The sequence below is a fragment of the Kryptolebias marmoratus genome, linkage group LG14 (genome assembly GCF_001649575.2).
Source record: "Kryptolebias marmoratus isolate JLee-2015 linkage group LG14, ASM164957v2, whole genome shotgun sequence".
Lineage (NCBI taxonomy): Eukaryota > Metazoa > Chordata > Actinopteri > Cyprinodontiformes > Rivulidae > Kryptolebias > Kryptolebias marmoratus.
In genome coordinates, this window is record NC_051443.1 from 141,093 (window position 1) to 164,439 (window position 23,347).

At 37.1% G+C, this 23,347-nt stretch overlaps 1 protein-coding gene across 2 annotated transcripts in view; it reads right to left on the reverse strand.

Annotated features, from left to right (window-relative positions):
• Nucleotides 1-23,347, reverse strand: part of LOC108250958 (kinesin-like protein KIF2A) — a 43,511-nt gene that overhangs the window by 13,458 nt on the left and 6,706 nt on the right. For both annotated transcript variants that reach the window (XM_017441075.3, XM_037979627.1), the window contains exons 5-13: nucleotides 21,293-21,412; nucleotides 11,096-11,196; nucleotides 10,096-10,191; nucleotides 8,381-8,435; nucleotides 5,096-5,258; nucleotides 4,930-5,020; nucleotides 1,629-1,692; nucleotides 811-902; nucleotides 529-671 (exon numbers count right to left, since the gene is read on the reverse strand). In XM_017441075.3, coding sequence (XP_017296564.3) covers nucleotides 529-671; nucleotides 811-902; nucleotides 1,629-1,692; nucleotides 4,930-5,020; nucleotides 5,096-5,258; nucleotides 8,381-8,435; nucleotides 10,096-10,191; nucleotides 11,096-11,196; nucleotides 21,293-21,412 — 925 coding nt within the window. The remainder of the gene's footprint in view (nucleotides 1-528; nucleotides 672-810; nucleotides 903-1,628; nucleotides 1,693-4,929; nucleotides 5,021-5,095; nucleotides 5,259-8,380; nucleotides 8,436-10,095; nucleotides 10,192-11,095; nucleotides 11,197-21,292; nucleotides 21,413-23,347) is intronic.

Sequence of the window (23,347 nt, forward strand, 5' to 3'; positions counted from 1 at the left end):
CCTCCACATGCCCACATTCAACCATAAATGGTCGATGCAAAGCACCTCATGAATGTGAAGGTGTGTTTAAATGAGCCAACTGATCAATGCCGTTTCATGGTTACCAATGGCAACCACAGAGAAAAGAGCCAAGAAACAAAATTTCACAGAGGCAGAAATCGTTGTGCTCATGAATGAGGTAGAGAGCAGAAATAAAATATAATTTTTAGGAGCCACAGTAGTGGCGTTACAAATAAAAGGAAGCGTTGTGAGTGGCAACATGTTGTTAACACTGTTAATTAAGTGAGTGGCACAGAGAGAAACAGGGCCGAGGTGAAGAAAAAGTGGTCAGATTTGAGGGTGGAGGCAAAAAGCGACTAACTGGCCACCGGCAGAGCATGTCAGCTACAGGTGGGGGTAAAGGTGTACCTGAACTGACACCTTTTTAGAGAACACAAACTTTGCATGGCATGTTTCAGGCCCCGTTTTGTGTGTACGCCAGTTTTATAAATGAGACCCCTGGTACTGATAATCTCCTCAGGTATTTACCTGCAGCTGTTTCCCACTTCGATGAGTTTCAGGACGTCCTCGGTGCATTTCACTTCCCTCTCCTGCAGCCCCACCACCTGCACCTGTTGCTTCCCATCCTCCAACACCCGTAACTTAGCTTTACGGTTCAGAAGATCAAACACCTACAAACAGAAATCTAATTTTATACAGTTAGCATCGACTGCTGGTTTACAGCAGGACAAATACATACATTTCAGATGCAAGTCCACACATTTTATCTGTTCCCTACTGATAAATGTTTGATTGTGTTTTAACACAAACCTTTCCACTGTAAATCTCAAAGAATGTGGCAAACACTTGCAGATCCAGCTTCTTATATGCCGGTTTCTTCAACATGAGAAAAACATCTCTGGCTGCAGAGAGAAAAAAATGGAAAATCTGATTTAATTAAAGTATTAAAGGCCTAGCATTCTTTGAAGGAATGCATAGCCTCCAATTGGTATTAGTCAAGACAAAGTATATTGCGAGATTCCACTGTTTGAATACGTGTTGTGAATGACTCTCAGATACGTCATTACCAAATTTTAACTCCAATATCTGCAAAATTCAGTTATAGTAATTTTTGTTTTTGCTAAGGTCACTTAGCCTTGGTGACCATCTTAAATTGGATTGACTCAAAAAAGGTCATCAGTTGTATATGTACATCCAGGGCTTACTCTGAGTTTCATTAAAATCCATCCAGGGGTTCAGGAAATAATTTGCAAACAGACAGAGAAACCCGACTTCCATAGATTATGGCAAAGTTTTAAAAAACAGACCTTTTGTGATCAGATAGAGTTCAGAAAATATGTTGGGGATCAGTGTCAGCAACTACCACACCAGTGTTTAGTCTTATATCTGTAAAACTACAGCCATTTTTGTGTTTTGCTCAGGTCCCTTAGCCTTGGTGGCCATCCTAAATTAAACTCAGTTGTAGATGTTTACTCTCTAAGAGTTTTACTAAAATCTGCTCAGTGCTTCATGAGATCTTTTGGTAACAGACAGACAAACACACACATAAACAGACATGGGCAGAAGCACCACAGATACACCTTTGTCTTTAACCGTGGATGACACCCAGCAACAGAGATTAAACTGACCGGACAGAGCATAGATCCCCTTCGAGCAGTCCTGGTTTTTGCCTGAAAAGTCTCCTCCCATCGTCTGAAAAGGGACACATTACAACATGACAACTGATACAGGAATATCACTTGACTAGTCAACAATTATTTGAATTTGTCTCTGCTTCCTATGGGTGTTCATGTTCATGTTTTACCTCACGTCACTCTTAACAACGGTGAGCATTTGCTGATCATTGGCTTACCAGCAAGATTGTGTTTTTAATAAAATAAGCGTGTCACCACTGTGATACAAATAGACAAAACTTTGTAATACTAATGCCTCACCTTTACCAAGGAGTCAAGGGGTTATGGCCATTCAAGTCAAACCAGAAATAATAATAATAATAATCTGACATATTAAAATAGGGCCTTATGATTGCTCCACAGCTCTCACGGTGTTATAAACCAAACCAATGTACACTTGATGAGATCTTGTTCAAACCAATACATACATTTCTGTACAAACGTCATTTAAAGAAAGAGGCAACACAACACACTAACTTCACTATTAAACTTACAGCTGCCTGTCTGCCTTCAACTTTTTGTTTTTTCAGGTAAATACTCACACACATTGGAACTTTTTTGTTTTGTTTTTTAACCATCTTCTAGTCCTCTATCGCTCTTTTTATGACATTCTTCTTAGAAGACTATGCAGTCTTGGCAAATGAAGACAATACTGTCCCCAGACAGTCCAGTGATGTATCGCAGTTATGACTGGAGCTTTCTATTAATAACTCTGTATATGAAGCATCAACAATAAAAATCTGCAACAATTTCTTTTGCAGTCAACTACAATTACTAATCCTTGCAATAATATTTATTTGGGGAGAATAAGAACAAGCCCGGGTTTCTTTTTAGCAATGTAGCTCTAATGAAGAGTCCCATCTCTGTTGAACCATGTATTCCTATATTTCTAAGTAGTGATGACTTCATGAGAGTCTTTATAAATAAAATTAATTCAATTAGAGAGGAAATTCATACTATTATTCCTACTGTTGCCTCTGATTCCCTGTCAGATGAGGACCAGAACCTGATTTAGGGTTGGACTGGTTTTGCCCTGTTGAGGTTTCTGAATTGACAAAAATATTAACTTCCTCCAAACCATCAATGTATCATATGTCCCATCACAAACAGACAGTTCAAAGAGTTATTATCCCCATTTTCAATTTGAATGGTTATGTGTCACAGAGATTTATTGTTGCTGTAATTAAACTTTTAAGTAAGAAACTTGATATTGATTCAGGAGTTCTGGACAATTATAGACCTATATCCAATGTCTCATCCATCTAAAAGATTCTTGAGAAAATAGTTGTAAATCAAATGTGTGAACAGAAATATTCAGTCAGGGTTTAGATGTCATCATAGTACAGAAACAGTTACTAATGATATTCTCCTGTCCTCAGACAGTGGACCTGTGTCCATAAGTCAAGTCACATTTATTTATATATATCAGCAACAAGGTGGTTCAATGTGCTTTACATCATGAAAACACAAAAACACTGTCATAAAACACACATTAAAAGGCTGGACTAAAACATGAGCTGAAATAATCCAAATAAGATAAATGAGCAAAAGTAACATAAAAAAGCTCAACTAAACAAGTCATACCAAGCCATACTAAAGATAAACTAAAGACAAATTGAGGAATAATGAACTGATAATAAGCTAACATAAACCAAACTAAATGTTTTCAGTAGCATTGGTTGGTTTTTGTTTGTCCGTCCTTCCATCTGTTAGAAAGATTTACTTAAAAACAAATAAACTGATTTTGATGATATTTTCAGGAAATGTTGCAGTTGTCACAACATACAAGTGGATACATTTTGGTAGTTATCTGGACAAAGGTCAGGGTCACATGTGACCCCATGCTCTAACTCAACTGTGTGATATACGAAAGTCATCCTGCCAAGCTATGGAGTCAGGTAACTGTCAACAGATGTGTGCGTAATTTTAACATTTGTATTCGTAAGTCGAAAAAATTCTTCTACACTTAACTTGACTGTCACGTACGTCAGTCTGAGAAATTGGATAGGATCGTTTTTATGTGAGTATGAATCTAAAAGCTGTGAGTGAATACAACTAATTTCTACGACTACAAACTCTTCCCTTGTGTGTGGACATGAATTCAAGTCTGTGAGTTGAAAAGTGTTGGAATGACGTCACAGGGCGTCAAACACAGCATGCACCAAATTCAAAGATGAAATATAATATAATATATATATATATATTGCCAAAAAAAAACAAGAAGTAAGAGTGTTTAAAAAAAAAACAAAGTTAGGCAAAGAACATAAAGAACATTACATGAAAATAGTTTGATCCACCCTCCATATCAGTAGGTGGCGGTAATGCACACCTTCCGTTGTTTGCCAACCGCCATAAAACACCACAGAAGAAGAAGACATTCAAAGATGGCTGAGGACAGTGGACCGGGTCGAGCTACCAGCTCCGGTGATGCATCCCATGTGAGCTCAATAACGTGTGTATCCAGTATTTATATTCATATATTAAGGAAAAAATTACTCTTTAAAGTAATATACATATATCTTGGATATTTACTACTTGCACCTCTTCTCTGTTGTCCTCTGATCGATCAGCGGAGCACCGTTGCTAGGGACATCTGCGTCCCTAGCAACGGTGCTCCGCTGATAGATTTACTTGTGGTTCCTAGACTTGTCTAAAAGTAGAATGGGAGGTAGAGCTTTCACTTATCAGGCTCCTACTCTTGGAATCAACTTCCAGTTTCTGTCTGTGAGGTTGGCCTCCTGTCTACTTTTAACACTTTCCTTTTTGATCAGTCCTGAAGCTGGGGTTGGCTTCAGCTGTCCCTTAGTTCTGCTGACAAACTGACCACATCTCCTCTCTCTGCTGCTGTCTTTACTCGCTCTGTTTGTATTTGTAACTATTTCTACCATTATTCTGTGCTTTTCTTTGGTCCAGGTGTCGTTTCTATGGAAAGAAAAACAATCATTTTGTGTTTGTCTGCGTCCCTGTCCTCTAAAAGCTCAGCCAGTCCTGAGCCTGGTTCCAGTTTTGCTGGAGGTTTCTTGCTGGTAAAAGGGAGTCGTGTTCATGCTGCTCAGGATGGGAGACTGCAACAAAGTAAAAATTTGATGCAATCTGCAGCTTCCTTAGATAACTTTCACTTTTTGGCATTTTAGAATCTACTGGATGTGAATGTTGTATGTTGCACTGAAACTGGCCCTATATAAATAAACTAAATTGAATTAAATTGAAAAATACACCCAATTGTCTCTCAACATGTTAAAATCCAAACACTCACGTGTGTTTTTCCACTTCCTGTTTGTCCGTATGCAAAGCATGTGGCCATCCCTCTCTCAAATATAGTTTCAACCAGCGGCTGAGCTGTGAATCTGCAGCAGAGGATGATTTGTTTAGCAGCCGGTATACATTTTGCTTTGGTGCAGGCAGGACAATAAAAACATTACCTGTAAACCATTTCATTTGTGGAGTTCTCATCAAACGCGTAATCGAATCGGAATGTTTGGTTCTCCAGGTAGCGGGTCAGGTCAACTTTCTGCTTTGGCTCATGGACCATGACCACGTCTTTACTGGGGATGGTGATGACGTCCAGATCCTTCACTGACAATTCTAAACAAACAGAAAACAACCTTCAACAAACGGTGATTTTTTTAATTAACATTATGTGAATCAGCAAACAGGCAGTTGGTGTATGAACCGTCACCAACAAAGTAAATAACCCTCACATACAGAGCCCAAGCTATTAGCTTGTTGCTTTTCTGCTATAGTATTTAAAAAGACTGAATGAATATTATTTTGGGTGTTTTTATCACCTGCTGGTGTAACGGTCAATATGTATATCGCTGTTGTAGTACCTTCTTAGCACCAGATATGTCTGGTTTTACTTCGGCTGTATAGCGGGCCTGGGATACTTTTAGATAGTTCAGTACTGTTAGTTTTAGTTTTTAGCTTAGTTTAGTTCTGTACATTTAGTCATGCTTAGATCTGTTTAGTTTAGCTTAGCTTATTTAGACAATTAGTTATCATTGTATCTTGTACCTGTCTGTAATTTTGTTTCTGTAACTTTGTCTGTAATTTTGTTCTGTGTTGTAAAGCACTTTGAGTCGCCTCGTGCTGAAAAGTGCTATATAAATAAATGTACCTACCTACCTACCTACCACACGATGGCGCCTCTTCTGTTCAGTTACAATGTTGTATGTTGTAAAGAAGAGTGCAGAGCTGAAGCCTTGCTGCGTGTACGCGCTTGGCTAATCCGCTGCTCAATCTCGGTAATGCTTGGTAACGGATTTAGGGACTAATATCTATATATTCATGTATGAATGTAGATTTAGCGCCGTGGAGACCTGGCATTGTATGGTTTCACTGTCCTGAAATAAAGAAATACGTGGGAACTAAAAAGCTGTCGCTCTTTTCGGAGCTACTCCGTAACACGTGTTTCGTGCTAAGCTAGCTCTCTTCCTACGCGCAACCAACGCATTACACTGGTGAAAGAAGTAGGTGGATAACACTTTTGCCTGCGTGTGTGTAAGCTTGTGTCCATGTGTCAGTTTGCAAAATATCTCATGAACCACTGGGTGGGATTTTATCAAACTTGCAGAAATTAATTATTTAATATACCTGTACAACTGGTTAACTATACGAATCAACCTAATTCAAGATGGCTACCGCAATCAACTCGCCTCAAAAAACAAGATGGCTCAATCTATTTTAGAGACAAAAGTCAAATTTGGTGTGGTAGTAGCTGAGACTGATTCTCAACACCATACTCTGATAAACCTTTGTTTAAAATGTGCCATTTACAATTTGAAGTCAACTGTCTGTTAGCAAAATATATCATGAATCACTGTACAGGTTTTAATGAAACTTTCAGGAAATAATCATTGAATGAATCTGTATAACTGATTATGCTTCAGAGTCAATCCAGTTCAAGATGGCAGCCACAGCCAGTGTCGTGCACAGACATTTTGGAAAAAAAATGCACTTTGTGTGGCGCATAGAAGCGCTCGCTGTCGTAGCAGTGTGAGATTTATTAAACATCATGTATGTATACTTATTTTAAATGAACAGCCATATTCTGTCTGATGAATGTGTTTAATAATGTTGAAAACTCTACAGGTTGGTTTCAACAACAGAACACAGTATAATGAAACATAAATGAGATAAATCAATGTTCTGCATGATAATAAAGGCTTAAAGATGCTGGATGACACTTTCTTCACAACATTCCTACAATTTTGTTCCCTGGATAAGATTTTTGATTGCACTTACTGTATACTTTTCTAAAGCTCACTGTCAATTTACACACACAAGAAAAATACCTTTGTCTTTGAGGTTATCTTTCAGTCAATACAAAAAAACTGATTATTCAAATAAAACAGATGAGAACAATTTAATGAATTTGAAACAGAAGATCAGATGTAAAAATACTTTTTGACTACACCATAACTTCCTACATTTGCTGATGTCAAAGAAGGACACCTATATGTGTTAGTGGGTCCTGTCCTGTGGGAGACAGGGACATAAGCACCCAGGAAAAAAACAACAACTTCATACAAGGATGCATTTGAAATGGATTTTATGAAAATTATAATAGATTGATTAAAAGCTGGAACACTGACTCACAACCAGCCTTTGAGCTGAACTTTGAGACCAGTTTGAAACTTATTTGTCTTTAGTTTTACACAGTGTTCACTGTGTGTTTGTCTTCACTACATCATTCTTTACTTTGATCACAAAATAACATCTGCACCATATAACTGTTGTATATCCAGTCAAATCTACAAGATATGTCACATTAAATGAGTCATCTTCATAAACCTTAGTAACCAGGGACTGCTCTATAGTTTAAATTAACTATAACCAGAAAAGGTGTGATAAAATCTTGTTGAGTACAACACAAGTGCAATATTTGCGCTCACCAAAGTGAACAAAAGATGCTTGAGAAATTATTGTAACTAGTTCTATCACTACATGAACTACAAAAAATGTTCTAATAAAGCAGTGAAGTCTTCCTATCCAACAGAGAATATGTGTAGCTTCGTCGTGCAAAAGTATAAATGTTTTTAAATCCAGAAATGCTACCTTGGGCCACACACTAAAGCTACACTGGTTAAAAAAAAACTTTTAAAAATCATCATTAGGGCAATTTTTTGGTTCAGGTGCTGTAGCACCACCTAGTGTCTATCTGTGCACATCCATAACCACAGCTAACACAAAAACTTAGTCAATTTTACAGATATGGAGATAAAATTTGATGTGTTTGTAGCTCAGTCATGTACAACACATTTAGCGTGAAATCGTGCATAATGTTACTTTTAAGGTTTGACTAAAACAGCGTGAACTCCCTCATTTGTCCACATAACATGATGTTAGTTTAAAACTCTGGGATGAAAGGCAGTGGACAATATGTTCCTTTAAGGACTGTTAGGCCTTTACTATCTGTTACGTTTTTGCATGTTTAAAAATCCTTTTTTAATTTTACAAAAATAACTAGAAACACAACAAATGTACAATATACAATAACCTGGAATGATTATATTGTTTAAAAGCTAATAAGGTATCAAGTTTTAATCTTTTACTGAAACTTGAGGTAAACTACCTTGAGTTTAGAGACTGAACACAGTTTCAAACAGATCATTTCTAAGATCCAACCAGGAATCTTGGGGTGAAATATGTGCTGAGGAGAAGAGAACAATGTTCGTCTGAACACAGCTTCTGAAAAACTGTTTTACCTTTTTTATTGAGAGGACGTGCACGGACGCACACACATATCCTGTGCTCCTCAATCTGAAATATGAAAAGTACAGTTAAATAATAATACACTTGTGTAAGACTGATCATTTTTAAGTTTAGAATGTCTGAAAGTAAGAGAAGGACGGGATCTTTACAGACAGCTGGTTCCTCATTCATTCTATTTTATTCTTACTAATTTCATTCATTGTCTGAATCTTTCATTTCTTCTCCAGCTTCTTTTCAAATACTGGACGGATTCACTCTGATTTTTAATGTTTGGTTTTTTTTTTAACATTATTTTTTTGCAATCTAACCACTTCTACGAACTTTGTGGTATTTTCGTCAATCATATATCAACATGTTAAGCTCATTAGAAGATGAGTCCTATGACTTTTGTTTTTATAACTTTACAGTTTTTTTTTAAATATTTAACTTTATTTACAAAATATTTTCACCAACAGAATACATTAAGATCTCTTCAGTTCTTTAAAAACAGTTTTCTCTCTGAAATCTGCTTCAGCTGACTGTTTTTGTCTTAATCTAGTTTTAGATCTTAGTTACTAATCTGAAAGTTTTTGCTACCATTCTCATACTTACAGCTTATAGATAACCTGTTGTTACTTTTAGCTAGCCTTTTGCTACTTCCCGCTTTCAGCTACTGTTCTACTACGTTTAGCTAAGCTTTTGCTATTCTTTAGCTTTTAGCTAGCTTTTTGCTTTTTTAGCTTCTAGTTAGCCTTTTGCTACTTTTAGCGAGCCTTTCAGATGAGCTTTTGCTTCTTTTTGCTTTTAGTTTTTAGCTACCATTTTGCTACTTTTACCTTCTAGCTACTGTTTTGCTACTTTTAGATTTTTGCTAGATTTGGGCTAGTTTTAGCTCCAGGTTCTTATTTTATTTACCCCTTGTAACTGTGTTCTAGTTTTTGTCTTTTTCTCTCAGTTTTGGCAGCTGAAGCTACGTTCACACTTCACTCAATTCCAGTTTTATCGCTCAAATACAGTTTTTTTGCGTTGTTGTTCACATTACATTTAAATGTGATTTCAGTGGAAACAATCCCCAGTTCCCAAAATGACTCATGTGCACAAAATAAGATATGACGTCACATTTGGATTGTGAAGTTGCTATCCAATCAGGGTCGACTGTTCATCCAAATGGTAAAAGATAAAATAAGAGCACAAATATTAACAACAACCTTTTTTGGAGCTGGAGCTGCTACCTCTGTGCAGAGGCATGCAGACTTGGAGGAAAGTGGTGGGACTTTCAGATCATATGTGACATGAACGATCACACTGCGGTCGCTTTGAAAAACACAAGATATGTCGTTGATTCGGTACTACATACAGAAAAGACCTTGCTCAGATATGAAAAAACTGGATATGTCACATTCACACTGCCATAAAACAATCCTATAAGTGCTGCATAGGTGCCAAAAAAGTGGAATTGGGTCACATTTTTCCTGCAGTGTGAATGTAGCCTTAGTTTCAACTTCTTCAGCAAATTTCAGCAGTCAATCAACACTATGCATTCACACTGCATTGTCACTTTTTTTTATTCATGTTCCTTCTGTTTTTTCATTTTAAGTGTTCTCTTTATCGCAAAGTCCTCCTATCCTATGCTTTTTCCCTTTCTCTTTCATATCTCCTTCATTCTCCCTCCCTCTTCCTCTCCTTTAACCTCCTGTGGGAAACTGCTGTACATCGACACTAGACTCACCACATCATTTGATGTTAAAGGTCTGTAGTCCAAACTGGCTCGGAAGTCTCTGATCATACACATAATCTCATAGTTGGGTAAATTAACATCAACCTCCTGAAGTGGGACAGAAAAAAGAAGAGAGAAAAAAATGATTATAAAAATAAAAATAGGCAGAATAATTGTGTGAATGTTAAGACAACATCCACACTACTGTTTCTTGTTAATATTGTACAGTGCCTATAAAAAGCATTCATTTCCTTGGATGTTTTATGCTTTTATTGCTGTCATAAATCAATCATGGTCAATATAAACTGTCCTTCTTTACAAAAAAAATAAATAAAACAACCTTTGTCAATGTCAAAGTGAAATAAAATTTCTACAGAGTAATAACAATTAAATAATAAATATATGTAATGTAAAATAAGTGATTGCATAAATATTAATTTCCTTTAAAATGACTGTTCTGATTCAACTCAGAGAATCAGATTAAAAAGTACAACTCAGGCTCTAAACATCCCCAGGAGTTCTGTTGAATCCGTTATCAAGAAATCAAAGGAATACAAGACGTGTAAATCTACCAAAAGCAGGCTGTCCTCACAAAAACTAAGTGACTGCGCAAAAAGGACAAAAGTGAGACAAACCGTGTCAACCACGTCCCCACAACGTTCAGAGCCTTCAATATCTCATGGCAAATCTCATCTTCCCCTGGTGCTCTGCCTCTCTCTACAGAGCTTTTTACCTAGCTCAGTAACCGCTGCCATGGGAATGGACTCACTCAGACTCTGCCTCCCTAAAAGCGCACATGATGACTGGATTAAGGAGATCCTCAGAGTGTTCCTTCAACTGTCTGCCAGTACCCTCAGTGTGGGTCAGCAGGTAATCCCTTGAGCCAAGCACAGCATGAGCCATCCATCCTTCTCAAAGGGTGGCTGTCAGCTTTGCTCCACAGAATCTGAATAATTAGGAGTAAATGTGCGTTAGTGTTTGTTTAATGAATGAATTTGTGTTTTTTACTCACTTGAGCCCTCTTCTCTCTGAGCTCTTGCTGCTGAAGTCGTCTCTTCTCTCGTTTTTCCTGCAGTTTCTCCACTTCCTTCACACAGTTGGACTTTCTTCGTGCTGAAAAGTAAAGAAAACAACAACAAAAAAAAGGTGTGTTAAAAAAAGACATCACACATGCATTTTTTTTCCCCAGCGGATAACATTGGCTTGTTTACTCTTTTCAAGGTAACACTGTCTTGGAACAAACCTTACGAAACTTGGCGCAAGTTGTGTAAACAACTAAAGCGCTATGGACAACGTTGGCCCTGTATTGTTGCTGTTTTTTAAACTTATGGGGATTCTCCTGAGACTTCAGGAAGAGAGGCGCAGTGGAAGAAATGCTCTGGATGCTGCGATTGTTGCATGGAGTAGGACAGCTGTTATCCACCGGAGATTTCAGGCTTTACAGCGCCTTCAGCTGGGGGACAGACGGCATAAACGCTGCAGGGTAAGCTAACGCTGTTTTTTATATTCCTACCTTCGCTCTTTATGCTTGCATCTGGTCACACCCACGACCAATGAGTGAACAGGAGCTAAGCTTGCTCCGCCCACGAAGCAGGGCCGGCCTGGCTGGCCCTGCTCCAAAGCAGGGACCAAAAAAGCAGGGCCGGCCTCGAAAAAAATGCCGGTGGAAACGCGTGCGAAGCAAGCGGAGTAGAGTGGAGCCGGAACCTTTAGAGCTGGTGGAAAAGGGGCATTAAATAATGTACTCAAGTAAAAGTAAGTACTTTGTTTAAAATGTACTCAAGCACAAGTACAGTTTTTACTCAAGTAAAAATAAAAAGTCATTAACTTTTACTAAAAGTACATTTTTTCTGTCGGAAGGTATCTCTTCTGTGGGGCACGAAGGACAAAGGTAAATGTTTTTTTCAAACAAGCTCCAAAATTAAACTAAAAGCCACAAATTTTAATATGCAAATGCAAAGTAGAACATGTTTACATACATTTAAAACATTTAGAGAGTCTAAATTGTCATTTCAGAGCAGACCATCTCACGGTGTTCATCATGTTTAATAACAAACCACGATGCAGCTAAATTACCTGCTCTGCTCTAGATTTTGATGACAGTTCCTTCTTGTGGCTACAATGAGACAATTCTTGCTCAGAGACATAAGAAGACAAATTTGTATTAAAAGTACAGGAAAAAATGGAATGCATCCATTTCCTTTACCCTCTTCTCCTTTCTGGGTCACGGTGAGCTGGTGCCTATCTCCAGCAGTCACTGTGTTAGAGGCTGGGGACACCCTGGACAGGGTGCAAGTCCATCACAGGGACACATACGGACAAACAATACAAACAACCATTCATGGTCTCATTCACACCAATAAATTTAACATGCATGTTTTTAGTCTGTGGGAGGAAACTGGAGTAACCCATGCGTGCACAGGGAGAACATGAAAAACTCCAGGGAGACTATCTTCTCTCTGGGAGGCAACAACTCTGACCACTGTCCCACCGTGCTGCTTAAGAGTACATTTTTGTTTTTAAATGAATGTTAAGGTCTGTTTACAGACACAAAGCAAAACACTAGACTGCCTATGAGTTTCATTTTACAAGTACAAATGTTTGGGTTGCTCAACATATACAGAATGATTACTTACATAGAATGATATTCACACCTGCTGGCTTAATATTGAGAAATGTATGTGTCCAGAACCCTTGCAGAATAAACCTTTTGTTAAGGAAATGGCTGACTGGACAAAGATCACTCTTAAAATCTGAAAAACAAATATGGACCATCTTTGAGCTCCCAAAATCCATTTCATTGTTATCAAGTATTTAATTTCTGAAGACTTCCTGTGTGGTGCCTGTGCCTAAAACAGCACACCCTAGGAAGCCCGTGGCCTTGACCTCTCACCTCATAAAGACCATGGACAGGATCGTCCTTCGCCACCAATGCACCCAGATGAGCACTGTGTTAGACCCCCTTCAGTTTGCCTACAAACCTGTCATAGGGGTGGATGATGCCATCCTCTACCTGGTACACCAGGCACTGTCTCATGTGGAGTCCCCCAAAAACATCGTAAGTGTTGATGTTCTTTGACTCCTCCAGTTCTTTCAACACCATCCAGCCATCAGGGGTGTAGGTGAAGATGGAGGAGGCTGTTGTGGACCATTACCTGGTTGCCTTGACCACTGTCTACCTCACTGACAGACCACAGTATGTAAGACTGCAGGGCTGTGTGTTAGAAGCAGTGGACACAGCCAATTCCTCCCACTCCCTGTACAGCACTAAGAGGTCCCTGAGCAACTCCTTTAGCACAAGACTTTACATCCCTGCTGCAAGAAGGAGCACTACAGAAGGTCATTCCTGCCCACAGCCATCAGACTATATAACTGTAATTAAGTAGTCTCGTCACTTTACTCTTTCATGGACAACAGTTAAATCAATCATAATGTCATGTCATGTCATAAAATACACATGTACATACTTCTGAAAATAATTAGCTTGTGAAATGTTTTTTCTTTTTTCTGGGAATCTTTTTTTATTTTGCTTATTGTCCTGTTGCTGCTGTGACATTGGAATTTCCCCATTGTGGGATAAATAGTCTTATTTGATCAGAACTCATTTTTAAATTATGTCACATAATTCTCAACAAATATAAAAACAGTGCAGAAAAACACTCACAGCCCCACATTTTTCACTTTTTACCTTCAGAAGTTGCTGTTAGACTGCAGCAAAAAAAGTGTGAATTGTTCAAAATATTATGAGCACTATTTACTAAATTGATCATAGTTTTTTTCAAAATAACTCAACTATCACTTGAACATTCAAAAAGCTGCTGATTTGACGCGATTGTTTAAAAAACATTCTGTTTAAACTTTGATGGCTGATAAATTGTACTGGGACATTTTTTTAAAATATGCTGAGAAACAAACAACATAAATTGAATAATTAGCTGCTAAGTGAATGTAGACTATCTACTGACCTAAATAGTTTGTGATTACAGTTGTCAAATATATTTAATTTATTTATCAATAAATTTAGTAGTATTTTTTAGCAGGCTGTATATTTATTTAGACCAGGCTCTGTCTACATGTTGGTTTTCTGACATGCTTTTAGACGTGAGTTTGGGAGTTATTGATACTCTGTTTATGATCACATCAGGTTACAGCTAACAAACATCAGCAATGTAATTCACTCACGCTTGTTGACAACATTTCCATTGCTTTTAAGAAATCAATGGTTTAAAACAGCCTGTTGACTCTCTGCTGTAAATTTTAAAATTAATTTTAATATTTGTGAACAAATTAAAAGTTTATCCTTGATCTTCAATATAAGTGAAAATTTGCTTTAAATTAAAAGCTGATTTTGCTGATATTGGTTTAAAATCTGTCCTGACTGCAGGAAAAAGGTGACAGATTTTAGACTGACTGTCAGCATGTTCCCTTGTGTTTTCTGTTTCCTTTTTTATATATGTACATTAAAATAATATATATATATATATATATATATATATATATATATATATATATATATATATATAAAATCACACATATATATATATATATATATATATATATATATATATATATATATATGTGTGATTTTATTTAGGTGTAACAGTATAACATTAACATATGGTAATGTTACACCTAAATAAAATCATTATTAGGCAATATGTGATATTATTTAAGCAGTAGTACTAGTAGTATGTGCATACTAATAGTATGTGTATGTTTTAAAATAAATCCAAATCTATTTCTTTGTCCCCCATCACAATGTGAAGAGAGGACTTGGAAATACCCACCATCCATTCATCTTGTGAGCTGTTTAACTTGGAAAAATAAGTGGCTTACCGACTTTGATTTTGGTATGTGGATATGTCTATGCATTAGTAAGGTCGCTATCGAAAACTGCAAACTGACTTGCCACGTCAAAATCTAAGATGGCCACCGTCATGTATACGTAAACCTTTTGAGCTGGATAACTTCAAAACTAAGTGATGTACTGACTTCCATTTTGGTATGTGGATGCATCTAGGTATGAGTAAGGTCACAATCAAAGACTGGGTTGCTGCACTTAAGTCACACAACTTTAATCAGGGTTTCAGGGATTAAATCCTGGTGTCAACCTCCGACCAACCTCAGTTCTATAATATGTGAGAAACATAAAAATGATACCCTGTTGGTTTGGACATCGCTCAGATTGTAAAGGTCCATGTAAGATGTGAAGGAACCAGGACATTCTGATGAGAAATGGGCTACTGGAACAGGACACTCATGGACGAGGGCAGAGAACTCAATCCATCAATCATTTCATTTTTGTTTCGTAAATTATCAACATTAAACACAAGAAAAAAAAAGACAATAAACAAACCCATAATTTACCAAAAAAGGAACAGGCTGAAGCCAAAGCTTATTCTTGCCGACCCTACTTCAGTACCTAACAACCTACCAAGATATCTTCACAATACCTATATATATCTAACTAACAGTGTAAGATTTTATCAAGTTATTTTATAATTCACCAAAAAGAACATAACCTAAAATCATCATTCACGTCATTCCATAGTTTCACACCAATAACTGAAACACACCTTGACTTTTTTACCTGACTTTTCTCTTTGGCGCATTCAAATATAAACAAACCTCGCAAATTATATTTATTCTGTCTTAACTTAAATAATTTCTGAATACCGGAAGGAAGACTTTTGTTCCGTGCTTTATGCATTATTTCCAATATCTTTATATATACAATATCTTTAAATATTAATGTATTACTTTGAATAAAGAGTTTATCAGTTGGTTTAAAATATCCCACCTTATTAATAAGCCGTATAGGTTTTTTTTTTGCAACTTAACTAAAATATCAATGGTTGTTTTACTTGCATTTCCCCATATTTCCAAGCAATAAGACAAATAAGGCTTAACCAAAGAGAAATATATAATATGCAAGCCTTTAACATTTATTAAATCTTTCATTTTAAACAATATTCCAATTGTTTTTGCAACTTTATTTCTAATGTATTGAATATGAGGCTTCCAACTAAGTTTATTATCTATAGTAATCTCTAAACATTTTGTCTCATAAACTCTTTCAATTTTAACTCTATTTATACATAGCTTTACATTATTAAAGATTCCATTACCAGAAAATACCATGAATTTGGTTTTCCTTTCATTTAATGACAATTTATTGTAACCAAACCATATTTTCAACTCAACTAACTCCTTTTCTACTGTTTTTATTATTTCATCCATATTTTTTCCAGAAAAAAATAAATTTGTATAATCAGCAAACATTATAGACTTCAAAATACTGGATACTGCAAAAATATCATTTAAATAAAGTATAAATAATTTAGGTCCTAAAACTGAGCCTTGAGGAAGACCACATTTTACTATTTCAGTTTTTGATTTCATATTGTTAATTTGTACAATACTGTAATCTAGTACTCAAATAACTCTTTAACCATTGATATGTAAACCCCCGTAGGCCAAACAGTTCACATTTGTCTAATAATGGTACACGGTCAATAGTATCAAATGCCTTCCATAAATCAACAAACACACCTACAGCATTAAGCCTAAATGTTCCACCAACTCCGTCACAGATAAAGTTGAGCAGTTATTTCTGAAGCCACACTGGTGCTCATTCAGTATCTTTTTTTATTAAGAAATGAATCCAACCTTTTTATAAATAATTGTTCCAAAATTTTTGAAAATTGCTGTAGCAATGGTATCGGCCTGTAGTTTGTAAGTATTTGCTTGTCACCACTTTTTAAGGACTGGAAACATATTTGCCATCTTCATTTCAACAATACCCTCTTTTTTTCACTATAATGTTGTTATATTTAATACTTATTGGAAAATCTCTACCTTTGTTATTTTTAATAATACTATTAATTATATTCCAGGTACCCTTAATATCATTACTATATTTTTGTATTAACCGATCATAATAATCTTGTTTTTGCTTTCTCAATACTGATGTTAACCTATTTTTATATATTTTATATTTTTCTTCTTTTTCCTGAGTTGGACCCTTAATGAAGTCCTTATATAACTTATTGTTATTTTTACACGCCTTCTCCAAACTCTTTGTCATCCAGGGTGTCAATCTCTGTTTTGATGTTTGTTTATATTCTTTAATGGGACAATAATAATTATAAATTCTTACAAATATTTCCAAAAACATATTATATGACTCATTACCATCATCAACATAAAACAATTTGCCAATTATAATTCAATAATTCTATTTTAATTTCTTCCACAGCTCCAGGTGATTTTACTCCAATTAAATTAGTAATTTGTCATATTTAAATCAAACTGATTACTAATATCCAACATAGTAAACACTGGCAGATGATCAGTTATATCAGTGACCAACAACCCACTTTTTATCTTCACATTAAACTTATTTATAAAAATATTATCAATCAATGACACTGTCTTTAGTTATTCGTGTAGGTCTTAAAATTAACGGACAGAATCCTAAATCAAACATTGTATTTATAAATTCTGCCATTTAAGTATGCTCACTGCATTTCAACAAGTCAATGTTAAAATCTCCACAAATAAAAGTAAACTTTTCATTGTGCCTTTCATACGTCTCTAATATTTTCTTACAAAACTCATCTATGATTACTCAGGAGTTCGATAAACACAACTAATTAACATGTTCCCAGATCTATTACCCTCAGTTTTAACTGATAAACATTCCATTAAATTATCAACTGAAAATGTCATTTTAGCAATAACCGTACATCTCAATTCAGACCTAACAAACAGTGCAGCACCACCTCTCCTTTTGTTTAACCTATTCTGACTAAACATTTGATATCCATCTAAACCCTCAGTGATCCAGGTTTCTGATATTGTGACCACACTAAATTTCTCATCAAATTTTTGGAGGTAACTTTTTATCTGAGAAAAATTACTGTACATACTCCTACTATTAAAGTGAATTAATAAAGTTTCCCAACCCCACATTATTACTATATTCAGAATAATATTCACAATGCTGTTTAATATTGTAACTGAAATATATCAGTCCCTATTTCATCAAATTTATGATCTGTGGGATCAAAACATTTAAATTGCATTTTTTGACTCATGGCTAAATAATATAATCTTCATCTATATCAATATATTCAAAACCGAGAACAAAACAAAAAAAAAAAGAAAAAAGAGAAAAAAATACTGTAACCCTAAAATATCAAATCAATATTACTCTGTTCATCTATATTTCCCCAACTCAACAAGATTTCGAAGGTTTACAACCTTAGCTTGCTCAGGGGAACCATTAAGTTTTATCAGTGTCTTACATTTCCTAATCCATGTAGCTTGTATGTTTTTCTCCTTCAGTACCCTGGCTTGGTAAGCAATCTGTTTGTGAGATGTTCATTCACAAACACATCTGTTCCTTTTAGTTTTTTTAACAACTTTTAGCAGTTCAGTTTTGTGTTTTGTACTCACAAATCGAAGGATGATATTTGGTCTTTTTTTACCTTTATCCAGATTTGCATTTACTTTTTGCGGTACTGTATAACAAGCCAAAATAGTTTTACTATCGAGCAAAATGCCTTTGCTGCTGGAAAACTTGATGACTTGCTGCTCAACAGAAAGTAGTTCATCTGGTGGTGCATCTTCCCCCTTCTTGTCCTCCGCTGTTGTCCCTGCATGTGTGCGATGTGTTGTTTTAAGTCCAGATATCACCACGTCCTCTTTTCTTGCACTGTTCCAGATCCTCCACTCTTTTTTCCAACTTGTCTATCTTCTCATCCTTTTCCTTGATAATTGCTTTCAGTTGTTGAACTTCTCCAATCAAACGCATCAAACTGGTTTGTTGCTTCACCACCTTACTTTGTTCTTCTGACATGACATTCAATGACAGCTTAAGTTCTTCCATATCTTTTGTTAAACTTGGAGCCCTACATGTCCAAACATTAGTTTAATATCAAAATACAAAACTTCAACATTTATTGGATGTTGAGTTATATTTCAGATATTCAATAGATTCAATAGATTTTTCACTGAATTGCAGGACCGATCCTCATAGGTTTAGAATTATTTCACTGTCAATGCATGACAACAAATAAGAAGTCACTCAACACTGTTGATTAAGTATCCCTACTGACACAAAGTCCATCATGGAGAGAAATCTGCCAGCTGGCCCAGCAACAGAAGGGTGCTCTCAAGGATCAAGGATCCACTCAGAAATACACCAACTTGTCCATACATGAGGCTCTACAGCCAAATTATGCCTCAAAGCCAGGAGGATAAACAGGGTATTCTCTACCACACCATCCAAAGTGTACTCTCAATGGCAGTAGATCCACTTAGAGCTGAGAAAATATGAGAGAAGGAAGCATCACACAAAGATAATCAATATCTAGGATCTGAACACCAGAGCAAGAACCAGTATCTACGGTGTGCTTCTTTGAATTATCACCCTCCAAATCTTTATTAGCAGAAACACCACCTGGATTTAAGTAAGCAAATAGGTGCGAGCCTCCTATTGGATAATTACTGCATGGGTGATTATGTTTCAGCTGGCAACAAGTTATTTAACCCCAACTGGTGCAATGAGCTGCTTCTCATTTCTTAAACAACCATGTTGAAAGACACATCCTGTGGTCGTGGAAAAGATGTCAGTCTGTTTGAGAAGGGTCAAATCATTGGCATCAGGCAGAGAAAACATCTAAGGAGATTGCAGAAACTACGAAAATTGAGTTAAGAACTGTCAAACGCATTATTAAAAACTGGAAGGATAGTGGGGACCCATCGTCTTCGAGGAAGAAATGTGGCTGGAAAAAAATCCTGAACCATCGTGATCGTGATCACTTAAATGTTTGGTGAAAACAAATCAAAGAAAAACAACAGTAGAACTCTGGGCTACATTTAATAGTGAAAGTAAGAGCATCTCCACACACACAATGTGAAGGAAACTCAAGGGATTGGGACTGAACAGCTGTGTAGCCTTAAGAAAACCACTAACCAGTGAGGCTAACCAGAAAAAAAGGCTTTAATTTGCTGCGAAACATAAAGATTGGACTCTGGAGCAGTGGAAGAAGGTCATGTGGTCTGATGAGTCCAGATTGACCCTGTTCCAGAGTGATGGGAGCATCAGGATAAGAAGAGAGGCAGGTGAAGTGTTGCCTACTGTCCAAGCCTGTGGGGGCAGTGCTATGATCTGGGGTTGCTGCAGTTGCTCAGGTCCAGGTTCAGCAACAGTATTTGCTCAAAGAATGAGGTCAAAGGTCAGCTGACTACCTGAATATACTGAAGGACCAGGTTATTCCATCAATGGATGTTTTCTTCCCTGATGCCACGAGCATATTCCAAGATGACAATGCCAGGATTCATAAGGCTCGAATTGTGAAAGAGTGGTTCAGGGAGTGAGAGACATCATTTTCACACATGGATTGGCCACCACAGAGTCCAGACCTTAACCCCACTGAGAATCTTTGGGATGTGCTGGAGAAGGTCAGACTCCACCATCATCAATGCAGAATCTTGGTGAAAAATTAATGCAACACTGGATGGAAATAAATCTTGTGACATTGCAGAATTTTCTTTAGCCAGGCAGTGTATCCTTGCTGATAAAGATTCGGAGGGTGAGAATTCACTGCCCAAGGTATGTCTCTTCAATTCCAATCGAGAAAAACACTCATCTCAAATTTGTTTTATTTGTTTGTTTTAAACTGGTTTTATAAAACTAAAAGAAACAGCATTGGGTGATTAGTTGTTTTCTTTAAGATGTAAAATAAACATGAGATGGCGACATTCACATACCAGAGAGAGCTGCAGAAAGAGGACAAAAAGTTTAGGGACTGTATTTAAAAACAGTAAAAGAAACAAATATAACACTATTGTTTCCCCTTTGAGACTATTCAAAATGATAAAAATGAATAAATAAATACATATAATAAATGGTTGCGAGTTGTTGTTTTTTAAATCTTGATTCTGCACTAATAGTTTTCTAAAAGGCCACAGAATAAAAGAAACAAGTGCTGCAATGAGAAGTGAAAAGGCAGTGAAAGAGGCTTTGAGCTGACGAAGCACACAGCTGTGTTGGAGCGTGACATCACTGCATCTGGCTGCTTTGCATCAGAAAGCAACAACAGAGACAGAAGACACCCCCTCCTCTCCAAGTGCCACATAGAATCAAAGCTGAATGGAAACTGAACCCACTCTGACATGACCTGTCAAAAGCAAACCTTACCGTTCTGCTGTTGCATCAGCGTCTGGTTGACTGCAGGCTGAGAAGCTATGGAGGGTGGAGGTGGTTCTGCAGCTTGGCTGTACTGGCTGGGACGGGCTCGGGTGGTTCCCACAGCTGCAGCTGAAGAGAACAGTTTACTGAGGTCACTTCTTGGACGAGCAGAAGGGTTACTTCAGCCAAAAAATAATCCAGCAAAAACAAAAACTTATCTTTTCCTATAAACTCTCTAAACGCAGTATTGACATTCAAAATAAGAAAATTCACATAAATGCACAAAATAATTAGTCAGTTTACAGCAACTGAGAAGTTCATAAAACGCTCTTTCTTCCTTAATTTGTTTGATTAACCAGGGTGGCCTTTTGAAATGGACTGACTCCAAAAGTCAGTCCATTTCTGAAAGTTTTACTAAAATCCATCCAGTGGTTCTTGAGATAATTTGCCAACAGACAAACCAACACACATTCAAACATACATACACATATGCTGGTGTAGATTCTAGATTCTCAGTCATCCAGGCCATGGGAAATTCAAAAAAAAGGTTAAAAAACAAAAAACAATTCTCTGAATTGAGAAAGCTCCTTGGATAAGAAGCGAAATGTCTTCAACTACAGAATAGAAGTCCAGTTGTTTTTGAATACACACACATAGAGACTCCCATACACAGACAAGTTTAAATATTATTGCCCCATTGCCTATGGGCTTTAACTAACCCAGAATTGTAAAGCATTAATTTTAAATTCTACTATATTTAATTGAAATTTTTCCTTAAAAGTTTTTGATACGTTACGTATTTCTTTTGTTTGTAGCTTTTTTTGTCACTTTTACATGCCTAATTACTGACCTGTAGAATCAAGAAGTCAGTTAAATAAGCTGTTATCCACAAATGGAGAAAACATGGTACAGTGGTGAATCTTCCCAGAAATGGCCAGTTGACTAAAAATGCCTTTAAGACTGCAACTCATCCAGGAGGTCCTATAAGATCAACATCAAATGCCCTGCAGGCTTTACCTGCTTCAGTTAAGGTCAGAGTTCATGATTAAACAATAAGAAATAGACAAAGAGCAAAAATGGCCTTCATGCGAGAGATCCAATGCCAAAACTACTGCTGAGCAAAAACATCACAAAGACCCATCTCACATTTGCCAAAAAATATATTAATGATCTTCAAGACGTTTGGAAAATATTCTGTGGACTGACGAGACAAAAGGTGTGTGTCCTATTACATCTGATGACCGCCAGAGGCAGTGCTTAAAGCACTAATGATCATTCTTGTGCACAGGTCAAGTATTTCATGTCAACAAAGTCACATGTGACCCAGGTGAGTCTATATAATTATGTGACACCGGTAGCTCCGTCCCTTGATCTTCTCACAAAAACACGATGATACCAAGGGACCGAGTGCTCTGGCTGTCATCCAGGATTCATAGAACCATAGTTACAGTCGTAACTTTTGTTCTTTTTCATCCTTACTGACCGCCAGAGATGGTGCTTATAGCACTCGATGACAAATACTAACAGAGTCCCGAGGGATCAAAAATAGAAAAAAAAGAGAAAAAAGTGAGCCCACCTCACTGAGACGGAGACGGGCGCTGCAACAAGATCCCCTCCAACTCTGTAGAATCTCACAAAGGTATCAGAAGGCAGCAGCACAGATGGCCTCCAGTGAGACGCCAGTCATTTCCGCCCAAGAGGTACTAAGGCCTCTGGTAAAATGACATTGCATCTCCGTGGGATGTTGACGGCCCTGCAAAGTACAAGCCTGCTCCACTACATCCACTATCCAACCTACTTTTGAAAGGGCCTGACCCTTGCGGGGCCCAGCGTAACAGACAAACAGGCTATTAGAACAGCGCAGACTGGCCGTCACCCTAATGTATGTCTCCAGCACTCGGACAGGGCATAGGCAGTCGCTAGAACCCCCAGTGCAAAAGCGGTCAAGTTGTAGGGGCATGAAGCGGTTTGCAGATGAGGCTACCTTAAGCAAGAACTCTGCACTAGGCCAAAAGGGTGACACCCGAGCCATTAAGGTTCCACCGGCAGCAGGAGTCATGGCCC